The 24862-nt window shown below is 45.2% G+C and overlaps 1 protein-coding gene across 11 annotated transcripts in view; it reads left to right on the plus strand.

Annotated features, from left to right (window-relative positions):
- Positions 1 to 24862, plus strand: part of DOCK3 (dedicator of cytokinesis 3) — a 408834-nt gene that overhangs the window by 361071 nt on the left and 22901 nt on the right. For all 11 annotated transcript variants that reach the window (XR_013830244.1, XM_079934759.1, XM_079934762.1 and 8 more), the window contains 7 exons: positions 4907 to 4992; positions 7596 to 7691; positions 9374 to 9434; positions 10171 to 10264; positions 12537 to 12685; positions 18995 to 19081; positions 20441 to 20545. Coding sequence is in view for 10 of the 11 variants with exons in the window: in XM_079934759.1 (XP_079790885.1) it covers positions 4907 to 4992; positions 7596 to 7691; positions 9374 to 9434; positions 10171 to 10264; positions 12537 to 12685; positions 18995 to 19081; positions 20441 to 20545 (678 nt within the window). In the remaining variant the exon portion in view is untranslated. The remainder of the gene's footprint in view (positions 1 to 4906; positions 4993 to 7595; positions 7692 to 9373; positions 9435 to 10170; positions 10265 to 12536; positions 12686 to 18994; positions 19082 to 20440; positions 20546 to 24862) is intronic.

Genomic DNA, 24862 nt, shown 5'->3' on the forward strand with positions numbered 1-24862 from the left:
CTAATGATGCCGAACGTCTTTTAATGTGCTTATTTGCTATCTTTGTATCTTCTTTGGTGAAATGATTTTATTCAAAACTTGTGTTCATTTTTAATTGGGCTGTTTGTTTTCTTATTGTTGAGTTTTTAGGGTTCTTTATACATTCTGAACATAAGTCCTTTGTTGAATATATGATTTACCAATATTTTCTCTTAGCTTGTCTTTTCATTTGCTAAACAATGTTTTTCACAGAACAAAAGTTTTTAATTTTTATGCAGTCCAATTGATCATTATTTTTCTTGTATGGATCGTGCTTTTGGGATCATATATGAGAACTCTTTGCCTAACCCAGGACCATAAAATTTTTCTCTTTTGTTTCTTCTAGAAGGTTTATAATTTTACATTTAGATCTATGATCTGTTTTGAGGTAATGTTTGTATAGGTGTGAAGTATGGGTCAAGGCTTTTTATTTTTCCTTTTTCCATGTGGATGTCCAGCACCTTTTGTTGAAAAGACTATATTCTTTGTTGAAAATCAATTGACCACAGGCATGTGGTTCTCTTCCTGGATTCACTAGTCTTTCCATTGATCTATATGTCTAATCTGTCACCATACCACGTAGTCTTTATTATGGTAGCTTTATAGTCTTAAAATTAGGTTGTGTGAATCCTCTAACTTTGTTTTTTTTTTCAATATTGTATTAGCTATTCCAGTTCCTTTTCTTATAAATCTTAGAATCAGCATGTCAGTATCTATAAAAATTCCTGCTTGGATTTTGATTGGGATTGCATTGTAATCTATAGATCGATCAAATTGGGAAAACTGATATCTTAATAGTACTTAATAAATACTTCTAGTCCTTGAAGACAGTATATCTCTCCATTTATTTAGGTGTTCTTTGATTTCTTTCATTAATGTTTTGTAGTTTCAGCATACAGATCTTGCACATGTTGTTAGATTTATATGTAAGTATTTTCTGGGCTTTTTGGTGCTATTATAAATTATTCTGATTTAAAATTTTAAATTTTCAGTTGTTTGTTGCTATTATATAGAAATACAATTGCTTTGTACATTAACATAGTATCCTCCACCCTTGCTAAACTCACTTATTAGTTCTAGAAGCTTTTTTGTAGATTCCTTGTGATTTTATATTTAGATAATCCTATCACCTGTGAAAAGACACAGTTTTATTCCTTCCTTTCTAATCTGTAAGCCTCTTATTTCTTTTTCTTGCCTCATTGCACTGGCTAGGACCTCTGGTCTGATGTTAAATAAGAGTGATAAAAGTAGACATCCTTGCCTTGTTATTCTTTTTTTTTTTTTTTTTCCTTGCCTTGTTCTTAACCTTAGGGGAGAGCATTCAGTGTTTCACTGAAGTATGATGCTAGTTCTAGGTTTTTCATAGATGCTCTCTATCTTGAGTAAATAGTATTTAAGATAAGAATCCATTTTTAGAGTGTGAAGCTCTATTGCCTTCAGAACTTCAGGAAATAATAACTTCAAACAGAAAAGAACTGTTGCTTTTCTATGTTGGCACAACATGTGCCTTCTAATTGTGCAAAATGCACAACTGCCTGATGAGAGAACCTGGTTACCAAGAAGTAGATGACATTGTGCAACTGCACCATGGGTCATCTGAGTCTACTTAAAGAAGAGCTGGGCTGTACTTAACCATCACTAACACTGAATAAGGAAGGTTAGCTTTGTGGAAGACTAAGTTGGAGCTCATTTGGCTCACACATCAAGACTCAGCTGATGGGTAGCATTTTTTCCTCCAATAAGACTGTCATGAATAACTGATATCCAGCAAGCCATGTAAACCTCGTTGTCCCTGGTTAAAAAAATCTTGCTGCTGCTTCCCTTTGCCATTACATATTTTAAAAGAGTAGTCTACTCTTTTCATCCCCACATTTCCACTTCCCACCCTCCTATCAGTTCAGTCTAATGTATATTGTGCACCCACTTTTGTTGACATTGCTCTCTCGAATAACTTTTTAATCATTAAAGTCCAATTGACTTTTTGGTCTTGGTTCTAGTTGTGCTTTCCACAGCTTTGGCTCTATTAACTCCTCCCCTACTTCTTACCACCTACTATAAATACTTCTTCTAATTATAAAAACAATACTTATTTAATATAGAATAATTAAAATGCAAATAAGCTATAGTGAAAAGATATAACTCATGATTGTACTGTTAGTAACTTGTGGGGGAGAGGGGCTAGGCACGTCTTTTTTTCCCAATGCATAGAGTTTTTTAAGTTAAAAAATGGAATCATTGTGTACATTGGTTTTTTTGGAACCATTGCGTATATTGGTTTTTAATCTCCCTTTTTTAGTAGCACCTTGTCATCACTATCCTTCGTGTCAGTTAATGCTTCTCTGCACCACACTGTCAGTTTAGAGGCTACGTGGTATTCCACTGCATAGCTTGGACCACAGTGTATTTAATCAGACTCCTAGGTTTTGTGGGGCTTTTGGTTTTTTTGTTTGTTTATTTGTTTTTTGGCTGTGCCCTGTAGCTTGAGGGATCTTAGTTCCCCAACCAGGGATCGAACTGGGGCCCATGGCAGTGAAAGCACCAAGTCTGCCAACTCCTAACCACTGGACCACCAGGGAATTCCCAGTCTCATAGTTTTAGGAACTTAGGTTCATTCCAAATTTTTGCTGTTAACATTACAAAAAACATATCCATTTTAAGTTACTTTTTTAGGTAAATCTCTCACCTGTAATTGTTGTATCAAAGAGTAAAAACGTTTCTTAAGTTTTTACAGCACTATGTCTCTCTAACAACCTCTGTTGTCTGTAGACTACTCAGACCCCAGGCCACTTTCTGTGTGTGCCCCATCTAAGCACTGCCCATGCTGAGCTGTGTTAGCTGTTATCCCTGCCTCCTCTACCAGATGATGAGTTATTGGGGCCAGGACCATTTCTTGTGCTTTTATTTCTTAGAACCCATGCCTGAGACATGGTGGGTTCATGAAGATGAAAATCAAAACTAACATTCATTGAGCACTTCCCAAGAGCTAGGGCACAGTGACACTGAAGAGGAATGTTAACCACCATTACCATTTCATAAATGCAGAAATTTAGGCATAGATAAATATTTTGTACAGAAGTAGGCAGCTGGTTATGTCACAGGACAAATGTTTGTTGAATGAATAACAAGGTGTCACTTCAGGAATATTGGTTTTATAAAATAAAAGTAACTCCGCAGATCTGAAATCATCAGTATTACCAATTACGACATGATATATCTGAAGAACTTAGCATTTGTTTAACTTAGAGACATTGATTTTGCATACATTGATCTTCAGTGTCCCATTTTGGATTTCTCAATTTTTCTTAGTAACTTCTTCCTTTATCAGCACTGCAGGGAGTGAGGAAGTAATGTCCCTGAATCCTTCCATCACCAGCTCCTTTGCTTAATACGGAAGTTCTAACACTTGAATAGGCATCAGAACAACCCGGAGGGCTTATTAAAACACAGACTGCTGCCCCCCAACCCCTGAGTTTTTAATCCAGTGGAGCCTGAGAATTTGTATTTCTAACAAGATTTCTGGTGACTTGATGCTTTTGGCCCAGGGCCCCATTTTGAGAACTCCAGGGAACTGCTGCACCCACATTTGCGCTGTTGTACTCTCTGCTGCTCCAGGTCCCTTCCCCAACTTTGCCCTGTTCTGGAAAGCACAACCTGTACCTGCGTGTGTGATGAGAAATCCCAACCTGACTTTACATGACCCCAGCAGGCAAGTCCCTGCTGGTGCCTTTTCTCCACACGGAGAAAGGCAGATGGCCTCGATCCCTAAGGACCTCTGATCTCAGACTTTGTATTTCCTCTGGAAAGTATATTCAAGCAGCTGACTGATTAGGCCAAACATAAATGTACAACAGTCTCCACCTGGCCATACCAGACCACTATAAAAGGGCCGTATTTATTCATCCATTCTCATTTTCTGCTGATAGGGTTTCAGAAACCGTAACTGCCTTTGATGAATTTCCTAATTCAATTATTAATTTAATATTTCACCGTCTTAGGACTCTGGCCCTATGTGGAGTGAGAAAATGCTTTTGTTATAGCTCATTATTAAATGCAACCATGCCACTTTTTGTTTATATAAAAATCTGTATAAATAATTGCACAATACCACATTTTAAAGGCTAATGAACAGCTTAAAAGATTTTTATCTCACATCACTTACAACTAATTTCTCGCCTCAGAGTGTATGCATTGAGGCCTGATAGAGAAGTGGCTTAGCACTGTTGAATGCCTTGCAGATTAGTGAGGTAGGAATGAATGCAGTATTGCTCCTTATGGTTTAAGAATCCAATAACAAGTGCAGGGGGCCCCAGTGACGAGGCAGCGGCAGGGGCGGCAGCTCCAAGGGCTTTAGGTCCTGTGAGGACAAAGAATAGAGCCTTTTATCCTGAAGGGGACTCTCTGAAGGAAACACATCTCCCTCAGCCCAGACTAATGCCAGCCATTAAAGTGAGGACCAGCCTCCCAAAGCAAGCTTTCTTTGTGGCTGGCTGATAGAGGGTAAAGTTCTAACCAAATGTATTTTATACATACCAATTCCTTTGAATGAACATTTTTTAAGAAAGAAAAACACTTGACAAAGGCCTCTTTTGGATCCGAAATACTTCTCTCACCAGAGAGTCCTTGCCTTTTGCCCCTAGGGAAAAGAGTATCTGAGACGTATGTGTAAGTTCCAACTCATTTAAACCACTGGAGTGGGAGCCCTTCCTGATTGGGGAGGCAGGGTGGTTTCTCAGTGCTGTAGATGAGATCCTGCATTCTCTAGGATTTATTTGGTGCAAGGAAAAAATCAGGAAGCAGTTCCCCACCATCCTCACCTATCACAGGGGCTGGATTTCCCATCCTTCCTCTGAGGTCACTTCGGGTTTACAAAATCTCTGCTTCCCTCTAGGTGGAGGCCGAGCTGATTGACAAGCTGGACAGCATGGTGTCAGAAGGGAAAGGCGATGAGAGCTACAGGGAGCTCTTCGGCCTGCTGTAAGCTGCTTCAGCCCCAAGTACCTCACGTTGGGGGAGGGGGTGAAGTGGGCTAATGAAGGGTAGCGGTGCAACCTGCACTGGGCAGGCTTCAGAGTGTGGGTATCCGGAGAGACCAGGGTTGTTCCTGGTGGTAGCAGTGCTCACCTTCTGTCAACAAGAAAGTGACATCATGACAGCAAGCTCTCTCAGGGATTGCCATAGTTGACTAAAGATGTAGGGACAGGTGATAACTCTGAGCTCCTGGATTTGCTGATAGCAAAAGGATCATCGTATATCTTCATACCATGTACTGTATCTAGTTGGGCAAACAGTTCATGGGGACTCAATGAGGGCTCAAGGCTGACATTTCGGGGTGGGGGGAGGGAGGGAATTAAATCTCTGCTTTGTAAGAATGTACAATCAGCTTGAGAAACACTGCCATGAATTTTGTGACTTGAACAAATTATACCCCCTTCCAAACCAGTTTCCATTTGTGAAACAGGGTGGTTGTACTGACTGATGTCAAGGGTCCCAGGTCCACCAGTTGTGGCTTCTGTCTTGAGTTGATGGAGGCCAAGAGACCTTACAGGACTAGCCACAGGGCTAAGCCCAAAGGAGGGACTCAGGAGAGCCGTGGTCCTCCCAGAGAGATAGTAAAGTTGGGTATTTTATCTTCCTAAAAAACAAAATTTTAAGACATTTACAGCTCTAGAGCCCTCTCCTGTCTCACTCATTATCTCTAGCTTTGAGATTTTCTTTATTTTAGTGACATTTTTAAGATAAGCCTGTAATATATTTTCTAATAATAATACTGTACATTTGCTTAGAACTTTACAGTGTACAAAATTTGTTGACATATCTGATTTAATCCTCACAACACACCTGTGAGGTGGGCAAGGCAGATATTATCCTGAGGAGTAGGGGTGATGACACTGAGCTCAGAGAAGTGGTAGCATGGCCTCAGTTGCATGGCCAGTAAGAAGCAGCTCTGGGGGTACAGCCCAGATATTCCAGTTTCAAGAGGGGGAAATCTTCCTGCTACACCCTGCCTACTTTGTTCCTTGATGAGTCATGCAATAAAATGTGAATTCATTTGAAATTTAAGTAATTTTAATTTGTGAAAATGAATCCATCCTTTAGTACTTCTCTTTTAGCTGAAGATGTTTCTAATTGTGGAAATAAGGAAGAGAAATCTCTTCCTAAGCCACTAACTGATGATTTTACTATGAAGGAAAAAGCACAAAAATAACTTACTATTAATAATTACCTGACCAAATAGTGTTACATAAACACTGTTCACGTCTGAGAACTGAAAGCCACTGATAACCAAGGAGCAGCATTTCCCAATTTGTGTTTGGGGAAGATGTTTGTAGGTATGCTGGGGGGAGGTGGGAGTGGATCATGGGCTAATCAAGTTAGAAAAGACTCAGTTAAATAAAATCGAACAGGCCTCTGTATTATAGGACTTCTCAAAGCCTTTAATATTTAGAAAGATGTGAAAACTCTCTAAAAGGAAGGTGTGGTGATCAGCATCTTCCATGCTTTTTTGCTCACAGAACACCTCTCTCTGTCCTCCAGGACAGCAGAGCTCTGTAGAACAGAGTTTGGGAAATGTGAACACAGTGGTTTTTTCCACGCAGCTCAGAGGTGAAAGACAATGGTCCTACCTTCTCGCTCTAGTAAATGGGTCACATGGAAACCCTCACTTTCCCAGAAGCCTCAGCTCAAGTTAGATGCTGTGTGCAAGGAAGACAGTTGTCATCATTGCAGTGTTAACGGCAGTCAGGCTGTGGGTGTGAGTTCCCAGTGCTGGGTCCCTGGCTGAGCCTTCCACTCTAGGTGACTTTCATGACCTTAGGGAGCTAGGGACAGTGTACAAAAGGATCAGGAGTGAGACCTTGACCTGAGATAATCACTAGAGCAAACAGAAAGAGTCCATCTAGGTCATCATCCCCTAGGAGAGAACTGTGAAAAGGCAGAGGATCTCAGAAGCCAGGCTCTTTGGAGAAGTCAGAGGCTACCTGGAGGTGACAGGAGCCTGGGCTGGCAAGTGAGAAAAGCACCTGGGCATTTAGCTCTTGGCTCTGGCACATTTCACATGGGAGTATCCCATGACAGTGAAGATGACAGTGTAACTCCTGGACTCACTGTCCTTCACGCTGGGCCCTCAAGACTGGTTGGAATCTTTCCCTTGGTTTACATGAAAACGTTGGTTAGTATGTTTGCTGAGGATGGTTCTAAGCAGTGATAGAGGCAGCCAGCCAATTGGCAAAGCCAGGTCTATCCCTCAGTGGACTCTTACTCCGCTGCTTCTTCAGAACAGATCTCACAGTGTGTACACCTAAAGGGGCTGGGGCTTTGAAACCGCTCCCTCAGTTCGGAACTTGCACAGGAGAATGGAAGACGTGTTCATTGGTTGCTGGCCAGTTCAGTAATTGCTTTGTCTTTGCTTTCTGCTGCATGGAGTAGAACCCAGCTGTTTGGGCCCTACCCCAGGTAAGACTGCAGTGTGGTAAGTCTGCCGTCTCCAGATCCATCACAGGCCCCACGGGCTCTGGGACCTTGCTCTGGTGCCCAAGGAAGGCTCATGCATTGTGCATTGTGTTTGCTTCCACCAATAGCCTGCTGGAGAAAGTTGAACAGGAAACATGGCGCGAGACCGGCATTTCCTTTGTAACCTCGGTCACCCGCCTCATGGAACGCCTTCTTGACTACAGGTATCTTCTCAGGAACCTACCTGACCTCTTCTCTGGTCAGATGCTCTCCCCAGCAGGAGGATCCCCTGACCTTAAAATTGAGACCTCGTGGCCATGAGAGGTAGGACTGTTCTGGTGTTGTGTGCCATCACCAGTCATTAGGAATCTCCTGATGGCCAAGGAGAAAGAGGAAGAAAGCCTTCTCCCAAGGGTAGGCCAGGGCTTCCTGGGCTTACCCCCGATACGTGGGCACGTGTATCCAGGAGGTATCCCAGGGACATGTAGCCTTCTGGCTTTTCATCCAGAAAAGTCAAGGCTCAGAGGAATGGGCACAGCAGAGAGGAAGAGAAAGGCTGTCTCCAGAGCAAGTTAGGTCCTTAGCGCAGACCTTCCTCAGAGCCATGTGGCAGATGGGCAGGAAAATATCACCTGGTACAGAAGTGTGACCCAGGAGGACTTTCATTTGGTTTTTCCAGGGAAGGGGGACCCAACTTTTCCATGCCTCCATTCTTTGTGTAAAATCTGTTTATTTCTGTCCCTTGATCCTGGCCATGCGCAGATTAGAGGAGGCAGCCTGTGAGCTCAGAGATCTTTATGATACATTCAGTCTGGGAGTTCATGTGAAATTCATTTTTTCGTGAAAGCCTGCCTTCTCAGTCATATCATGGCTTTTGACTTTGCCTAAAAGTAACAATAATGCTACCATTGCAGCCTTAGTTATTCTGTCAGTAGAGTTCAGGTGATAGCTAAGAGTGCCTTTTGGGAACCTAGAGGAAGGTGATAAGGAATGAGGAGGAATGATAGAGGAAACCCAGACCCAAGCAATAGTTGTCTTCTCTGTGCTACATGTCATGCAGATGCCAAGGGAGAGCATCTGGGACTCCAGCTAGCTGCGTGTACAGGAAGCTTCTTGCTGGATTCACCAGTCTGGTTCTCATTCTCTTTCATCCCCTTGTGCTAGGCCTTTCTCCTCCCCAGAGGAGCTTGGCTTTGACCAGTCCCTGCCCTCCCTAGGCAAGGATTCATTCTCAGTGTTCCTGCTGTTCTGTGTCTGGAAGGCCAGCCATGACCCCTCCTAAACCCAGCGCTACTCAGCATGAATGCAGCTCAGCTCTGGCCGAAGCTACCCCTAAATCAGAAAAAAAGCTCCAAAGCAACTGCTCCTAGTTAGAGGGGATTCCAAAGACTAGTGCACAGGAAGGACACTATAGGGAGAAAAGCGAATGAGATTATGTACATGGCAGTTATGCCGTGGTTGCTGTGGCCACAGGGTCCTGAAGGTAGGTCCCTAGAGTAGAGTGTCTTGGCTTCTATGAAACACTGTCCTACAAAATGAAAACTGCCCTTTAAGGAAAGCTCTGTGCTTCCCCTTTTGGAAACTTGAGGACTTAACCTTCTACTTTACTGACATACTCTTTTGTGCTGAAGGCATTGATAGGTGTTACTTAATGCCCTGATATAGCATCTGGGCTCTACACTCTGCCACCAGAGCAAGGGGTCCAGTTGAACAGAGATCTTTGAACCCTAGGAGTGGGTCCAAAGCTTAGAGGGAGCTCACAGTACAGTCTCATCTGTGGAAGAAGTTTCTGTTGGAGAGCATCCTCATCTGGGGTTTGGACATACTAATGCCTCAGTGACACTGCAGGTCTCTGTGTTGTCCCAGAGGCACCACTTTGTGCATTCATCTGTGCTCTCCCTTCCAGGGATTGCATGAAAGGAGAGGAGACAGAGAATAAGAAGATCGGCTGCACTGTTAACCTGATGGTGAGAGAATATGGGCTCTTCCTCCTCTCTGCCTCGTAGTGTGGCTTCTGTCCTGCCCTGTGATTGGCCTGTCCTTTCTACAATACATGGCTATAAGCCTAAGGGGTTTTTTTGGTTTTTTGTTTTTTATTTGGTTGCTCTGGGTCTTAGGTGTGGCAGGCGGGCTCCTTAGTTGCAGCAGGCAGGCTCTTTAGTTGTGACATGTGAACTCTTAGTTGCAGCATGCATGTAGGATCTAGTTCCCTGACCAGGGATCAAACCCGGGTCCCCTGCATTGGGAGCATGGAGTCTTAACCACTGTGCCACCAGGGAAGTTCCAAGCCTAAGGGTTTGAGTCAGGACATCAGCTCTGTTACTGGTATCTTGGAAACTTGCACCTCATCACTCACATTCCTACTTGGGAAAGGAATGAAATGAGCTTGTCTTTGGACAGAGCTCTAGCCTGGCCTCTTGGCAAGGTCCCGCCAACCCTGACATACTCTAATTTCCAGTCTTCCCTGGTATTCTTCCTCTGTCTCATCACTCAGGGCTCCTGCAGATCTGCCAGAGGTTTCACCCCCAGCAGGCGTACCTTCTGGCTGGTCCCTTCTCTTCCTGGTGCTGGCTACCTCCACGGCCTGTCTTCTCCCTCCCGTCCAGCACACCCAGGGTTTTGGGCAGCTGCCTGGAGTTCAGAGATGGCCTCCACAGGCAGCAGCCTCTCCCATCTTCATTTATATTTCCTTCTCTCTTACAGAACTTTTACAAATCTGAGATTAACAAAGAAGAGATGTATATCCGCTATATCCATAAGCTTTGTGACATGCATTTGCAGGCCGAAAACTACACAGGTAAGTGGGAAGGGGAAGCTACGCCTCCCCGTGAGGACAGACTGGACATACATGCACAGCTGGCAGAGAAAGGCTCTGAGCTGGTGCCTCCCAGATTTTAGCAGAGTGTCAGGACCCATGATGCCCATCACCTCACTCCTTTCCCTCAACTCCTTTGTAACGTGGTGGAGAAAAAGCAGGTGGAACTTCCACTTGTGCCTTGCTGCCCAAAGCTCTTCCATTCTCCTTGCCTCCTATTCACCCGCTTTGAGGCCTCAAGGGTGACCTCCAAATTCTGGTGTGCCAGGTTCAGAGCATCCTGAGCTTACTGTCCCTCTTCATGAGCAGAACTTCTCTGAGGACCTTCACAGCTGGAACTAAGTGAGGCCATAACACAGGAACATCAGCCTAACCCTGGGACTTCCAGAACTTGCTGGCAGACCTGCCTTGCAGTCTGGGCTCCTCCCCTGCAAGTACACAACAGCCCCACATTGAGCTCCCAGTGGAGAGTATGGAGAATGTTCACCTTACTTTCTGACAGACCAGACAGGGACCCTTTCACTGTATCTACAATTTAATCCATTACTACGGCCTTTTCTAAAAGAACAAATTTAAAAGCTTTTCAACATACCTGTCACACTCTGTTTACTGAGCGCCACTTTGAGTCAGGAAGATATGTGTACCCATGTGTGTCCTGCCTGATTACCTTGTATCATAGTTCCCCCAAAATAGCCACTTCTTCACTGTGGTGACCAGCCATCACATCTTAGCCCTTGAGCCACAGGACTTGAATTTGTGTGATAGACCAGGAAATTCAAGCTATTCTTGTCCACAGCATTACGAGAATTAGATGAATTTGTAGAAACACAGAATCCTCCTTCCTTATTTTATGTTAGATGTTAAAGAGTGTTTTGCATAGATTCCACCTTTCCTGACACAGCTTGGCAAGAATTAAATCTGAAATGACTGGGATGAACCTGCCATTCTCTGCAGCCACTTCCACCCATGATCCCAGCAGCCCTTTGAGAGGGCAGTGAAGTGATAGACTGAAAAGTTCCATGTATCAATAGAGGCATTTACTAAACTCCTGGAGGACTGGGCCATCACTGAGAGGCTATGTCAGGAATTTAGACAGAGAGAGGGTGCTGAGCCTTGCCTCTGGTGGCCTCAGGAATAACATCTGAAAAGAATATTGGCAGGGAAGAAAAGGATTTCACATGGTTTTCTGAGTTCTAGAGGGAGGCCTTGAGGGCCTCATGGGCTTGTTCCCAGTGAGAAGGGGCTTCACAGCTCCAGTGAGGAGGCACGTATATCCCTGGGCAGGAGGGTCCAGTAGCCAGAGCATAGGCAGAGCGCAAACGTGAGCAGGAGCCTGGAAAGTGGCTGCAGGCAATATACCTGGCTAAAACTGGAAGTGGGTCACTAGATAATTTGAAAAGAGATTCTTCATAGTCATGGGGAGCAGATTTGAATAGGGCCTTGAAGGCCAGGCAGAAGTTAGAACTAATTAACTTGCTAGTAGGAGATGCCCACTAAAACTGAGCAGATAGAACAGGAAAGAGCAGACTGTGTCATGGGACCATGAGCCGCTGCTGTAACTCAGTCTGACTGACTCTTTGGGATTTAGGAAGCTACAGCATTTAGCTGCGGTTGTTTTGTAAACCGTCTCCAACTGTTCCACATGTATGGGAGGTGTCACAGGGCCCCGCCCTGGGCCCAGCATCCACTTTAGCTTCCTCCAGGAATGGAGCCCATCACACAGTTATCACCGTACACACTCCTTCTCTCTGGTCCTTTTAGAAACGGTCAAGATAAGGAGAAAGGGTCATTCCCAGGGCCATGCTGAGCTCAGAAAATGGAGCTGGAGGCATTGAGGCTGGCTTCGGGAGGGCTGAGAAAAGCCTTAGTCAGTGCTTACCCCTCAGAGCCAGTTCTGAAAAGGTTGGAAAAGAAGCTCTAGTCAGTTGAGCAAAAAGGAACCCAAGAACTCTCTCTGACATGTCAGTGTGTCCCAGAGCAAAGCAACCTGTACACAGGCCCCTAGGTACCTGAGCCATACTTTATCTAGCGCCCAGAGCAGGTGACCAGGCTAAGGGAGGAAGGTGTCTACTAGGATCTTTGGTTCCTTCGTGCTGTGTTCACGGGCTATTCACTGGCTGGACAGCCCCTCTATCTCAGCTTTGGTATCCAGCAACCCTGATCTGGGCTGCACATGCCTTGCGCTGGCATGCTGCTTAGCCTGGTCCCTTGGCACCCGGCTGCCCCTGGACCTCCATAGCCCTTGTCCCCACAGAAGCTGCGTTCACTCTGCTCCTCTACTGTGAGCTGCTACAGTGGGAGGAAAGGCCACTGCGGGAATTCCTCCATTACCCATCCCAGACAGAGTGGCAGCGGAAAGAGGGACTGTGCCGCAAGATCATCCACTACTTCAACAAAGGCAAGGTGGGTGTTATTAGGCAAGGCTTTGAGCGTCTCTGCTTCTACTGTACTACATGGCATCTTAACGCTACAGGGATGGCAGCAGCTGCAGAGGGTACTGTGTGGGGTGGTGAGGGGGTGGAGGCCCATATGTGTGCGTTAGATATGGAGGCAGCATGACTTTCTCTGGGGAAAAAAAAATAACAGCTTAATTCTGTGGCTTGGAAGCCAATTCCAGATTGGGGATGTAAGAGACAACCCCACATACCAGCTTTGCACATCTGTAAATACTAATGCTCCAACAGCAAGGGCTTTGGGCCCCCTGCTTATATTTATTAGATTTACTTAAATTATTGTAGCTTTCTGCTCTGCTATAGAAAATGTGAGCTATAAAAATTAATGGATTCTAACCACAGCCAACGGAGGCCTGTACTGCCTCTTACGGGTACGTGTTCTTGTCTTGGATTTCCCTTCCTTACAGCATAGTCTGGGCTCCTCTCATTGGGGTTATTCTCTATTAAACTTGATTCTGTGGAATTAGCAGGCATTGTCAGCATTGGTTCAGACTTCCTTGGGACTTCCCAGCCATTCTGCTCCAATCTCTGGGAGAGCTCCTTGTGGGGCCCTCTGACCCACCTATGGCCCATACACTGGAAAGGCTGGACTTGTGTAACTTGTTGAAGCTGTTCTCTCATTACTCAGCTTTGAGCATGTTAAAAAGCTGAAACAGGATTGTTCAGGGAACTATAGTGGCTGAACTCCAGACTTAAATGGAAATTGGTTTTTTAAAATAAGCTTTTTTATCATAAAAAAGAAAGATTTAAACATTAATAACTTCTGCCCATAAATCAGAAAACATTCATCAGTTTTACACAACATGAGAGACTTTTGTTTGTCAAAAACATTCACCCATGTAGGGAACACACTGGTAAGCAGGAACCTTTCCAAAACCTCAGGAGCTCTCATTTCACCTGGCCCAGAAAGGAGACCCATGCTTAGCTGTCAGCCAGCCACACATGACTGAGCCACAGTGCCAGCCCAAAGCCTCCTCTCCTTGCTGGTCCAGAGACGGACAGAGGGCCCCATGCCAGTACACTTTTAGGTCTGTCTTCCTGGCACCCAGCCCACCTGGAGCTGCCACCTACCCATATGCCCAGCAAGCCCTCCCAGCTCTGAGGGAATGGCATAAGCATGGTGTGAGTGTGCATAAGTGTTGTTAGTATATTAGCTTATTTTTCTTTCCATGGGCATAGAGTACAGAGTAGAGTTATGCTTATCTGATTGAGCCCAGCAGTGGGACACGTGAGCATTAATGGTCCCCTTTTCACCCCACACTACAGTAGTGTCAAGAAAGCAGGTTTAAAGGTTAGTATGAACAAGGGAAGGTAATGCAAAACCTGCCTGAGTATTGTGGATAAGCAGGAAGGGGAGAAGGACTGGGAGGCTCCGTAGGCTACCTTGTCAGGGATCTCCCCCTCCTTCTAGCAGCCCTGACTTTGGTGTGAATTGCTGGGGGAGCAGCTTCTGTACTGAGAACAGACGACTCAGTGAGCCCTTTCATGAGCCCCTCAAAGGGGTATTTATCACAACCATTCTCTTGGGCTCATACAGAAGGTCCAACTTTTCTGTTTCTGTACCTTCATACCTGACAGAACCAGTGGATAGGGCTAACCAGTTCTCTTAAAAGCATTCAGGGTTTTTTTTCTAATGGCTCCAGAAAAGCAAAACCTGTCTGATGCAAGAAAAGTGCTCCTGGGCTTCCCTGGTAGCGCAGTGGTTAAGAATCTGCCTGCCAATGCAGGAGACACGGGTTCGAGCCCTGGTCCGGGTAGATCCCACATGCCACGGAGCAACTAAGCCCATGCACCACAACTACTGAAGCCCACGTGCCCTAGAGCCCATGCTCTGCAACAAGAGAAGCCACCGCTATGAGAAGCCCGCGCACCACAACGAAGAGTAGCCCCCGCTCTCCACAACTAGAGAAAAGCTGGTGCGCAACAATGAAGACCCAGCGCAGCCAAAAATAAAATAAATAAATAAATTTTAAAAAAAAGAAGGAAGGGGAGGCATGAAGATGGGAGCTGGTCCTTCATTTCAGGGAAGAGGGAGCAGACAGTAAGGGAAGCTGGGAGGAGGCCTCTGACCCCTAAAGCATACAGACCATCAGGACCGAACCAACCCTCCATGTGGGGGTGGGCTTGGGCTCTACTGCTGAGGGCTGCTATTGTCCACATTCCTTTGAAGGAATGAGTCTGTTGCTTCTAAAATGTTGTGTGTAGACAGAAGTACAAAGACTGACAGTCTGGAGTCCCAGGCTTTTTTGCCTTCCTTTCCAGTTTGAGTAGAGTGAGCCAAGTCAGTGCAACTTTTGTGCCATCCCTGTCAGTGGGGGCAACAAGGATGTATAAACACACATCTGCCCAAGCTGGTAGAAGTGATTGGATTTCAGACACTGGTTAGTAGTTGTGTAGTTGGCTTTGCCTCCTGCCAGAAGGAAGGAAACCAAGAGAGAAGATGTAGATGGGATGCATTGTATCTGCAGGGCGTTCCCTCCCTGTGTTCCGAGGTAGCTCTCAAAACCCCCAGCATTCCAGCACAATCCTCAAGGCTGACAGAGTGTCCTGGCTCACCCTTGGGGGTTGGGGGGGCAGGCTTGGAGCAGCAGGGCTACAAATTAGGGCAGAGATGCCAGCGAGGCAGATAAGCATTGATCCTAATAGAGTAGAACTGCTTTACTGGGAGCTACCGTCAGCAGACAAAGCGCCTTTAGCCTCACATGGGTTCCTCATCACCTAAATGAGCAGTTCCCCATGGGGCGCTCCTTACAGGCTGGCTAGCAGTCTGCACACAGCTCAGCTGCTTCGCCAGCCCCCTTGGATCTTCCTGCCAAGCAGACCCTCCTGTGGGCCCTTCACTGAAACCTGCCCAAGCAGCACTTGGAGCCAGAGACAGGACAGACACGTGCCCCCTTAAAAGCTGTGATGTGGGGGTACAAGAGGCTTTCTAGCTCACTGAGGCAGAGGCATTGTATCGGAGCAGGGAGTCAGGGTCTATTTAAAATTCTCTTTGGTTTGTTTCAACATTTTTAATTGGTCCTGCAGTTCAATCCATATGGCGGTAATTTCTTCAAAGGATAAGAAACACAGTCCTGGGCTTCCCTGGTGGCGCAGTGGTTGAGAATCCGCTTGCCAATGCAGAGGACACGGGTTCGAGCCCTGGTCCAGGAAGATCCCACGTGGCGCAGAGCAGCTAAGCGCGTGTGTCACAACTGCTGAGCCTGCGCTCTGCAGCCTGCGAGTCACAACTGCTGAGGCCCATGCGCCTAGAGCCCGTGCTCCGCAACAAGAGAAGCCACTGCAATGAGAAGTCTGCGTACCACAGCGAAGAGTAGCCCCGCTCACAGCAACTAGAGAAAAAGCCCGTGCACAGCAACGAAGACGCAACGCAGCCAAAAATAAATAAATAAATAAATTAATTAATTATTTTAAAAAAAGAAACACAGTCATGAATAAAACATGGAGAGTATTGTCCTTCTCCCTGATGCTATTTCAAATCTATTTTTTTAATATAGTCCTTATTAAACATTCATACTGAAATATTGATGGGTGAAATTATAGTATATCTGATATTTGCTTCCAAAACTATGGGGAGGAGTAAGTGGATGAGATATTTAATGATACAAGACTGGCCATGAGTTGGTCATTGTTGAGGTTGGGTGATGAGTACCTAGGGGTTCATACTTCCATGTTTCTATATGTTTAAAATTTTCCTATAATAAAAATTTTAATTAGTACTTAGAAGTTGGGGAGAAGAGCCTGGCTAAAATGTCAAGTAAACCTTTGATTCCCAATCTCGCCAAGAGAGAAAGCACTGTATTAAAAAGAGGAGGAAATGGACAATATTGCCCCTTAGTGAAGGCCACTGTTAGATGAGCCTGTCACCATAATAGGAGCCACACCACGGAAACAGCCCGAGACGTGATTAGGCAAGGATTATCTGAAGACTGCTCTAAGATTTGAACATTTCTGTAAAGGAAATTATCAGACCTACTACCAAGCCCTTGGGTAGCTACTTCCTACTTAGCTTCCAGACTTGTTTCTAAGCTTAAATGATCTTAATTTAAAAGTCATTGTTTCCTTCGTTAACTCATTAAATAAATCTTTATTGAGTACCTGCTCATGGCTGGCACTGTTCTAGGCTCTGAGGATATAGGATATAAACAGGATCCCTGCCCTCATGCAGCTTATCATCTAATTGAGACTAATACAACATAAAAGTAAATACTTTTTAGCCCAGAAATAAACCCACACACCTATGGTCAATTAATCTTCAGGCAAGAATATACAGTGGAGAAAAGACAGTCTCTTTAGCAATTGGTGCTGGGAAAGCTCGACGGCCACATGTAAATCAGTGAAGTTAGAAAACTCCCTCACACCATACACAAAAATAAACTCAAAATGGCTTAAAGGTTTAAATTTAAGACATGACAGCTTAAAGCTCCTAGAAGAGAATATAGGCAAAACAATCTCTGACATAAATTGTAGCAATATTTTCTTAAATCAGTCTCCCAAGGCAAAAGAAATAAAAGCAAAAATAAACGGGACCTAATCGAACATACAAGCTTTTGCACAGCAAAGGAAACCATAAACAAAATGAAAAGACAGCCTACGGACTGAGAGAAAGTATTTCAAATGATGCAACCAACAAGGGCTTAATTTCCAAAATATACAAACAGCTCATATAGCTCAATATCAGAAACAAACAAACAACCCAATCAAAAAATGGGCAGAGGGACTTCCCTGATGGTCCAGTGGGTAAGACTCCATGCTCCTAATGCAGGGGGCCCGGGTTCGATCCCTGGTCGGGGAAATAGATCCCGCATGCATGCCGCAACTAAAGATCCCATGTGCTGCCAATAAGACCTGGCACAGCCAAAATTAATTAATTAATTAATTAATTGTTAAAGAAAAGAAAAAACATTAAAACAAAACAAAACAAAAAACGTGGTTGCACCATTTTTAAAAAAAAGGGCGGAAAACCAAGTAGACATTTCTCCAAAAGAGACATAAAGATGGCCAACAGGCACATGAAAAGATGGTCAGCATCACTAATTACTAAAGAAATGCAAATCAAAACTACAGTGAGACATCACCTCAAACTAGTCAGAATGGCCAGCATCAAAAAGTCTACAAATAATAAATGCTGGACAGGGTGTGGAGAAAGGGAACCTCCTACACTGTTGGGGGCAATGTAAATTGGTGCAGCCACTATGGAGAGCAGTATGGAGGTTCCTTAAAAAACTAAAAATAGAGTTAGTTTTAGTTACATGATTCAGCAATCCCACTCCTGGGCAAATATCCAGAAAAGACAAAAACTCTAATTCAAAAAGATACATGCACCTAATGTTCATGCCAGCACTATTTACAACAGCCAAGGCATGGAAGCAACCTGTGTTCGTCAACATATGAATGGATAAAGAAGATGGCAAAGGGTGTATGTGTGTGTATGTATATATATTATATATATAATGTAATATTACTCAGTCATTAAAAAGAATGAAATACTGCCATTTGCAGCAACATGGATGGACCTAGAGATTATCATACTAAGTGAAGTAAGTCAGACAGAGAAGACAAATATTATATATCCATGTGGAATCTAAAAAAATTATACAAATGAACTTATTTACCAAACAGAAACAGACTCACAGACATAGAAAACAAACTTATTGCTACCAAAGGGGAAAGGGTGGAGGAGGGATAAAGTAGGAGTTTGGGATTAACAGATACACACTACTATATATAAAATAGATAAACAACAAGGATGTACTGTATAGCACAGGGAACTACATTCAATATCTTGTAATAACTACATTCAATATCTAGTAATATTGGAATCTGAAAAGAATATATGTATGTGTGTGTGTGTGTGTGTGTATATATATATATATATAACTGGATCACTTTTGTGTACCTGAAACTAACACAATATTGTAAATCAACCGCACTTCAATTTGAAAAAGTAAATACTTTTTTTATACAAGATAACTTCAGAGTAATGAAAGAGAATGGTTGGGGTAGTGCCTGTCCTTGACAAGGTAGTTAGGGAAAGGCCTCTTGGAAGTGGAAACATTTGAGTAGAAACCTGAAAACTATGCCTCAAGCCAGAAAACCAGTGCTATGTGTTCTCCACAAATTGGTTTTGAGCATATGTTCTTTGTGACATGCGATTTGCAGAAGGCCTTTGGTTGTGCCCTCTGATATGTTTGATGTGGGCTTGGGCCATTCCAAGGCTGCCTGAGGTGCTGAAGCCTTTTTCCTATTTCTGATGCAGAGTTGGGAGTTTGGGATCCCACTGTGCAGGGAGCTGGCGTGTCAGTATGAGAGCCTCTACGATTATCAGAGCCTCAGCTGGATTCGGGTGAGCTTTGCCCCTTCCCCCGCCCCAACCCTGAGTGGAGGTGCTAGCACTTTTCTGGCATCAACTTCTAAGGGAGCGTTTACTGTGGACCCAGCCCTTGGTTTAGTGCTGTGGACAGTACAGGAGAAGCAAAAGCCAAGGTTCCTGCTCTCAAGATGCTTGCATTACGGCTGGGGAACCAAAACAAACACATGACAAATGATTGTATGATCCAGACCCCAAGGGCCACTGGTGCTCAAGGAAGGGAGAAGCAGCATACACAGGATAGGATGGGGGTTTCAAGGAGGAGGTGGCAGCTCGACTTCATGAAGAAGCTTTTCCTGAAATGATTTTGTTCAGGTATGCTTCATCTGAAAACATTATAAGATCTTTCACTGCCTTGGCTTATGGTCAATACTGAGCACCCAAGTAAAGGAAGTTCTTCTTCCCTTCTTTGATGAAAAATATTCAAAATTAAGTGAAATGGACTTTGACAGTCTCCCAAATTTTTCCTAGTTGCCGGTGCTGGGTATTAAATCATAACAGGTCATTGGCAAAGAGAAGTCAGGAATCTCAGTTCATCCTCCTCCTGCACCCTTTTCAGCATAGCTAGCTCTTCCGTGTTCCCTGATCCTGATCAGGATTTGGGCCTATATAATAGATGTGGTTCTCTAGCAATAGCATTTTGACTGGTCTTTGAAGGCCGCTGCCCCCTGGCAGGCTGGCTTGATTGAGCGCATTAGGGCTGTCTTCCCAGTCAGATTTCAGTGAGTTTTTCTGAACCTGAAGCCAGGCCAGCCAAGACTAAAAAACTTATCGACCTTGGTAATACCAGACGTCATGGATATTAGTTCAACTTTTAAAGTTTAAAATCTCCTAAATTGGGACCAGTACGAGTGATGCTGGCAACTAAGCCTTCCTCATTCTGTTAGCATCGAGTCAGATGATAAATGAACAAGAGCAATGCAGATGGACTGATGGAAAATGGTGCCACCTATAAGCAACACTAGCTTATACTCAATTGGTGTAGTGAGTATCAGTCAAAACCAGGAATTCCTGAGCAAAAAAAGGAAGTCCATGTTAAATGTGTATCCCTGAAAGTACAGGAAGCCTGAGCCTCTTTGGGGCTGAGTCCACTCATTGGGAAGGACACTCCAAGCAGCCTCTCAGGGCTGCTTCACCATCAGGTGACAATGGAGAGTGAAGACTTCCTCTCCATCAGGCAGTTCCCCAGGGAGAGGTTGATCAGGGCTAGGGGCTCACTTTTTATCTAGACCAAGTCACCATGTTCTCTTTCCAAAAGACAGTGTCTACTTAGGCCTGGGAGAACTTGCTTTGGACACCACTAGCAGTCAAGCCAACTGCCTTTCTCGTTCACAGAAAATGGAGGCCAGCTACTATGACAACATCACGGAGCAGCAACGCCTGGAGCCTGAGTTCTTTCGGGTCGGCTTCTATGGCAGGAAGTTTCCTTTTTTCCTTCGGGTGAGTCCATTCAGGTAGTCACAAGAACTTCTATCATATTTTACACGTAAGTTATTTATAACCTGTTTTTTTTTAACCTTTTTCCTATTCTATTGAATACTTCTTTTTGAAGGAATGACCAGCCAACAAAAAGCATTTGACTTAATTTGACTGGACTGGCTACCAACTTTAGACTCTGTTTCTCTCTGCAGTACTGTTTTGTAGCTACCTGGAATGTATGAGGGTGGTTTTCTTACCAAATCAACCAAGTTCCTGCAGGAAATGACCAGGGTGTGAGAATGTCCCATAGGTATGTTTAGAAACCTTCCAACTTCTGTTTCCAGTGCCTGGAATTCTCCAGTGTGACTGTTCTCAGCCAGACAGGACCTCAGTACAGCCCTGACCTCAACAGTAGGCGGTACAGCCAGGGTGGAGAATTATTGATTTGAGAGATTTCAGAGGATAGTCCCCTTGCTCCTGGGGTTTGTGGGAGCTGCCAAACATTGGATTTGGCTGTGGAAGGCCTTTCCTAGGCAGCCAGTTCTCTGGCCCATGATGATTACAGCCATTTTCCTCCACCATTGCTGGAAAGGCTGAGCTGGTATATAAACAGAGTGGAAGGAATGACTGAGCATAGACATACTGACACCAGTTAAACAGTTGCGATTTTTTTTCTCTTTAATCAGCACAACCCAGAGGCTCCAGGAGAAGTCAGCCTGGGCTTGTAGGCTGTAGCCCACACGGATTTGCTGTTCCCAAATGACCTAAACGAAGCTGTGCTGATGCAAGAGCCCCAGGGCTGCAGTTGAGACCTAAGAGTAGCTCCGATTGTCTCCAGTTCCAGTATCATACTAAGGTTCAGTGTCCAGGAAGCAGCTGGGAAAATTCATAGGATTCCCTTGATGTGTTTGGGATCCTATCTTACTGGGGAAATTGCTTTAGCCAGTGAGCGATAAGCTTGGTATCTCATCAAAGGTCAACTGAGCTTAATGGCTCCTTACAAAAAGCCAGTCTGCTAAGCAACAAAGTCCAGGCTGACTACATTTCAGATGTAAGGCAGGTCAACATGCACATTTCTTGGGCAGTAATCATTATAGGTTAAAATGAAAGTGATTTCTGCAGGAACTAGCAATAGTGATAGGGACAGCAAGCACACTCTGCCTGATCATGATCCCCAGAAGGCTCTAAGTCTATTGCACAGGAGTGTTTATAGTAGCAGAATGTGAATAAGTAGAGGATCTCCTCAGGAGACTGGACCTCCTTCATTCTCTAGGGACCATCCAGTCCAGGCATATCAGAAGTGGCATGTTTGTTGCCCCCATCAGCATAGATCGTACAACAGCAGTGGGGGTAAAGGTCAACAGAAGAGAAAGAAGGAAAAAAAAGAAAGAAAGAAAGAATAGTACAAGAATTAGAAACCAAAAGCATCTCTAGAAAGCCCTTTGATAAGCTAATGATTATAGCCCTGTAAGTTATTTCTTTCGCATTTTATCTTTGCAAATTATGCTTGTCATTTTATTCTCCTTGTTTAGTCCCACAATTTGTATGTCATCAACCAGATTTTACTCCAAAACATCATTATTTTGAGTATTACAAAATCAGGCCCTGATGTTCCCCATTTCTGTCTTTGTCAAGCAGGAGGTCTCCATCACGGTTCCACCTGGCTCCCACCCCTCATGCTCATGTCACAGGGAACATCAGTATCTCAGGGCTCTCAGAGCTTTCTGACAAGTAGGACCTGGCATAGTACCTGCATCTGAGCCATTCATACAGTGTTCTCAAGTGACAGTCTAAATGTTCAAACATGGTTTCAAGGGTGCCAGTAATGGAGGAAAAATAACAAGAGGTGTTAGGAAATATCATCCATCAGTCCGTCCTCATTTCCACACTAGGAGCTATGTTTCATGCATACAAATCTGCCTGGCCTGGCTACATGCTGCCTTCCCTTCCCTCAGCTGCTCAGTTCCTCTGTGGCAAATGGAATAAGTCCAGTGGAGGTAGCCGTTTGCCTTGTAAATGGCAAGGGCAAAATGGAAAGCAGCGGCAGCCAGATCTGTCTCATGTAGGGATGCTGGGGCTCTCGCCTGAGCAGACTTGAAAGCAGCAACCAGCCTCAAGGTCAATGCTCTGTGCCTTCCTCCTGCTGGGTCTTCCCCAGCACACTAGGCTACTCTTTCACCTTCCCACATAGGCCATCTATTACTCTAGCTCTGTCAGCTTGAGTTCTCTGGACCATCTGCCCGTCTTGCCTCACAAATGTGATTATCTGCTAATCTGCATGGAGACAGGAAAACATCCAGCCCTCCCTCCTTGGGGGAATTTCTGTTTCTCTTCATTTGACTCATGAACAGACACTGGAGAGGATTGTACGTTTGTGAGTGGATATGAAAAGGCCAGTTCTAAACAGTTACCTTCTTTGTCAATTCTCCTTATCAAGCAAGGGACTTAGAAATGTCTCTGTCCTCTGTCTGTTCCACTGGAGAGGCCAGCCTGCTCCTCCTGACCTTGACTTCCCTTCCAGTGTTGCCTTTCATTCTGATCCATCTGGACATGTGGCCTAGCCTTAGCTGAGTTCTCCCATAGTAAGAGAAGAAGTGAAAAGTGGGCAAAAATCCTATTCCAAAAAGGCTGAGGTCATCCACAGCCTGGCCTGTGATTATCCCTGTACTGGGAAACGTAGGGCTGGCCCTGTGGAACCTCTCTCTCCCCCTTCCTCTGAAGACGTGCCAAGAGGGGCTGCCAGTGCCTGACACCATTTGTCAAAGTGAATCTAGTGAGGCAGCTAGGCAGGCAGACAGATGTCACCAGAGAGCTTCAGAGGAGCCTCCTCCAGCCACTCACTCTTGAACAGCTGTGAGGTAGGCAGAGCAGCAGGGTTGAAGGTGCCTTGTCATGCCTTCCGTACACAAAGAGAAAAACTGAGTCCTAACCTGTACCAAATATGATGTAACATGAGGTTTTAAGAAATCTGTAATTGGGGACTTCCCTGGTGGCACAGTAGTTAAAAATCCACCTGCCAATGCGGGGGACACAGGTTCGATCCCTGGTCCAGGAAGATCCCACATGTCGTGGAGCAGCTAAGCTCATGCACCACAACTACTGAGCCTGCACTCTAGAGCCCGTGAGCCACAACTACTGAGCCCACGTGCCACAACTACTGAAGCCTGCGCGCCGAGAGCCCGTGCTCCACAACAAGAGAAGCCACTGCAATGAGAAGCCCGTGCACCGCAACAAAGAGTAGCCCCCACTCGCCGCAACTAGAGAAAGCCCATGTGCAGCAATGAAGACCCAACGCAGCCAAAACTAAATAAATTTATTTTTTTAAAAAAAAGAAAAAGGGCTTCCCTGGTGGCGCAGTGGTTGAGGGTCTGCCTGCCGATGCAGGGGACATGGGTTTGCGCCTCAGTCCGGGAAGATCCCACATGCCACGGAGCGGCTGGGCCCATGAGCCATGGCCGCTGAGCCTGCGCATCCAGAGCCTGTGCTCTGCAACGGGAGAGGCCACAACAGTGAGAGGCCCGCGTACCGCAAAAAAAAAAAAAAAAAAAAGAAAGAAAAGAAAAGAAAAACAGAAAGAAATGTGTAGCTGGAATGATGTTCTGCTGACACAGTTGCAAAGGAATTGCTGCCAGAGAGGCTGACAAATGCCCACTGGACACTGGGCAACGTTTAGACTGTTTCTCCCAGCTAACAAAAGTGATCCTGGGCTTCCCTGGTGGCACAGTGGTTGAGAGTCCGCCTGCCGATGCAGGGGACACGGGTTCGTGCCCCAGTCCGGGAAGATCCCACATGCCGCGGAGCGGCTAGGCCCGTGAGCCATGGCCGCTGAGCCTGTGCATCCGGAGCCTGTGCTCCACAACGGGAGAGGCCACAACAGTGAGAGGCCCGCGTACCGCAAAAAAAAAAAAAAAAAGTGACCCTACAAAAGCACACACCTGATCACCCCCTTTTCTAAATTATTTGGTGGCACCCATAGTGATACTCCTTGGCACACACCTGCAGGCATGTTCAGTCACCCTCCCACCAGTTCTCCACAAGCACCTTCCTTCTAGCTGTGCCTTTTCCTGTCTTGGCTTGTGGCCCTGGTTGTCATTGTACCCACATAGATTGCCCCCCACTCTTCTCTACTGCGCTAACCCAGGTGGACCTTCCAAGGACTCTTTTCAGGCATGGCTATTTCCAAAATCTCACCCCGCCTCCCCGCTTGCATCCCTTCCTGTGTGAGGAGCCCTCCCTCCCTCAAGCTTCCTGCAGCCTTTGCCGTACCTCCCACCCCGGGCTGTCACACCACAGTGCAGTTCTCCCTTCTGCTGTCCCTTACCCTTCTTGACCATCATT

The sequence above is a fragment of the Stenella coeruleoalba genome (genome assembly GCF_951394435.1).
Source record: "Stenella coeruleoalba genome assembly, chromosome: 10".
NCBI classification, from domain to species: Eukaryota; Metazoa; Chordata; class Mammalia; order Artiodactyla; family Delphinidae; genus Stenella; species Stenella coeruleoalba.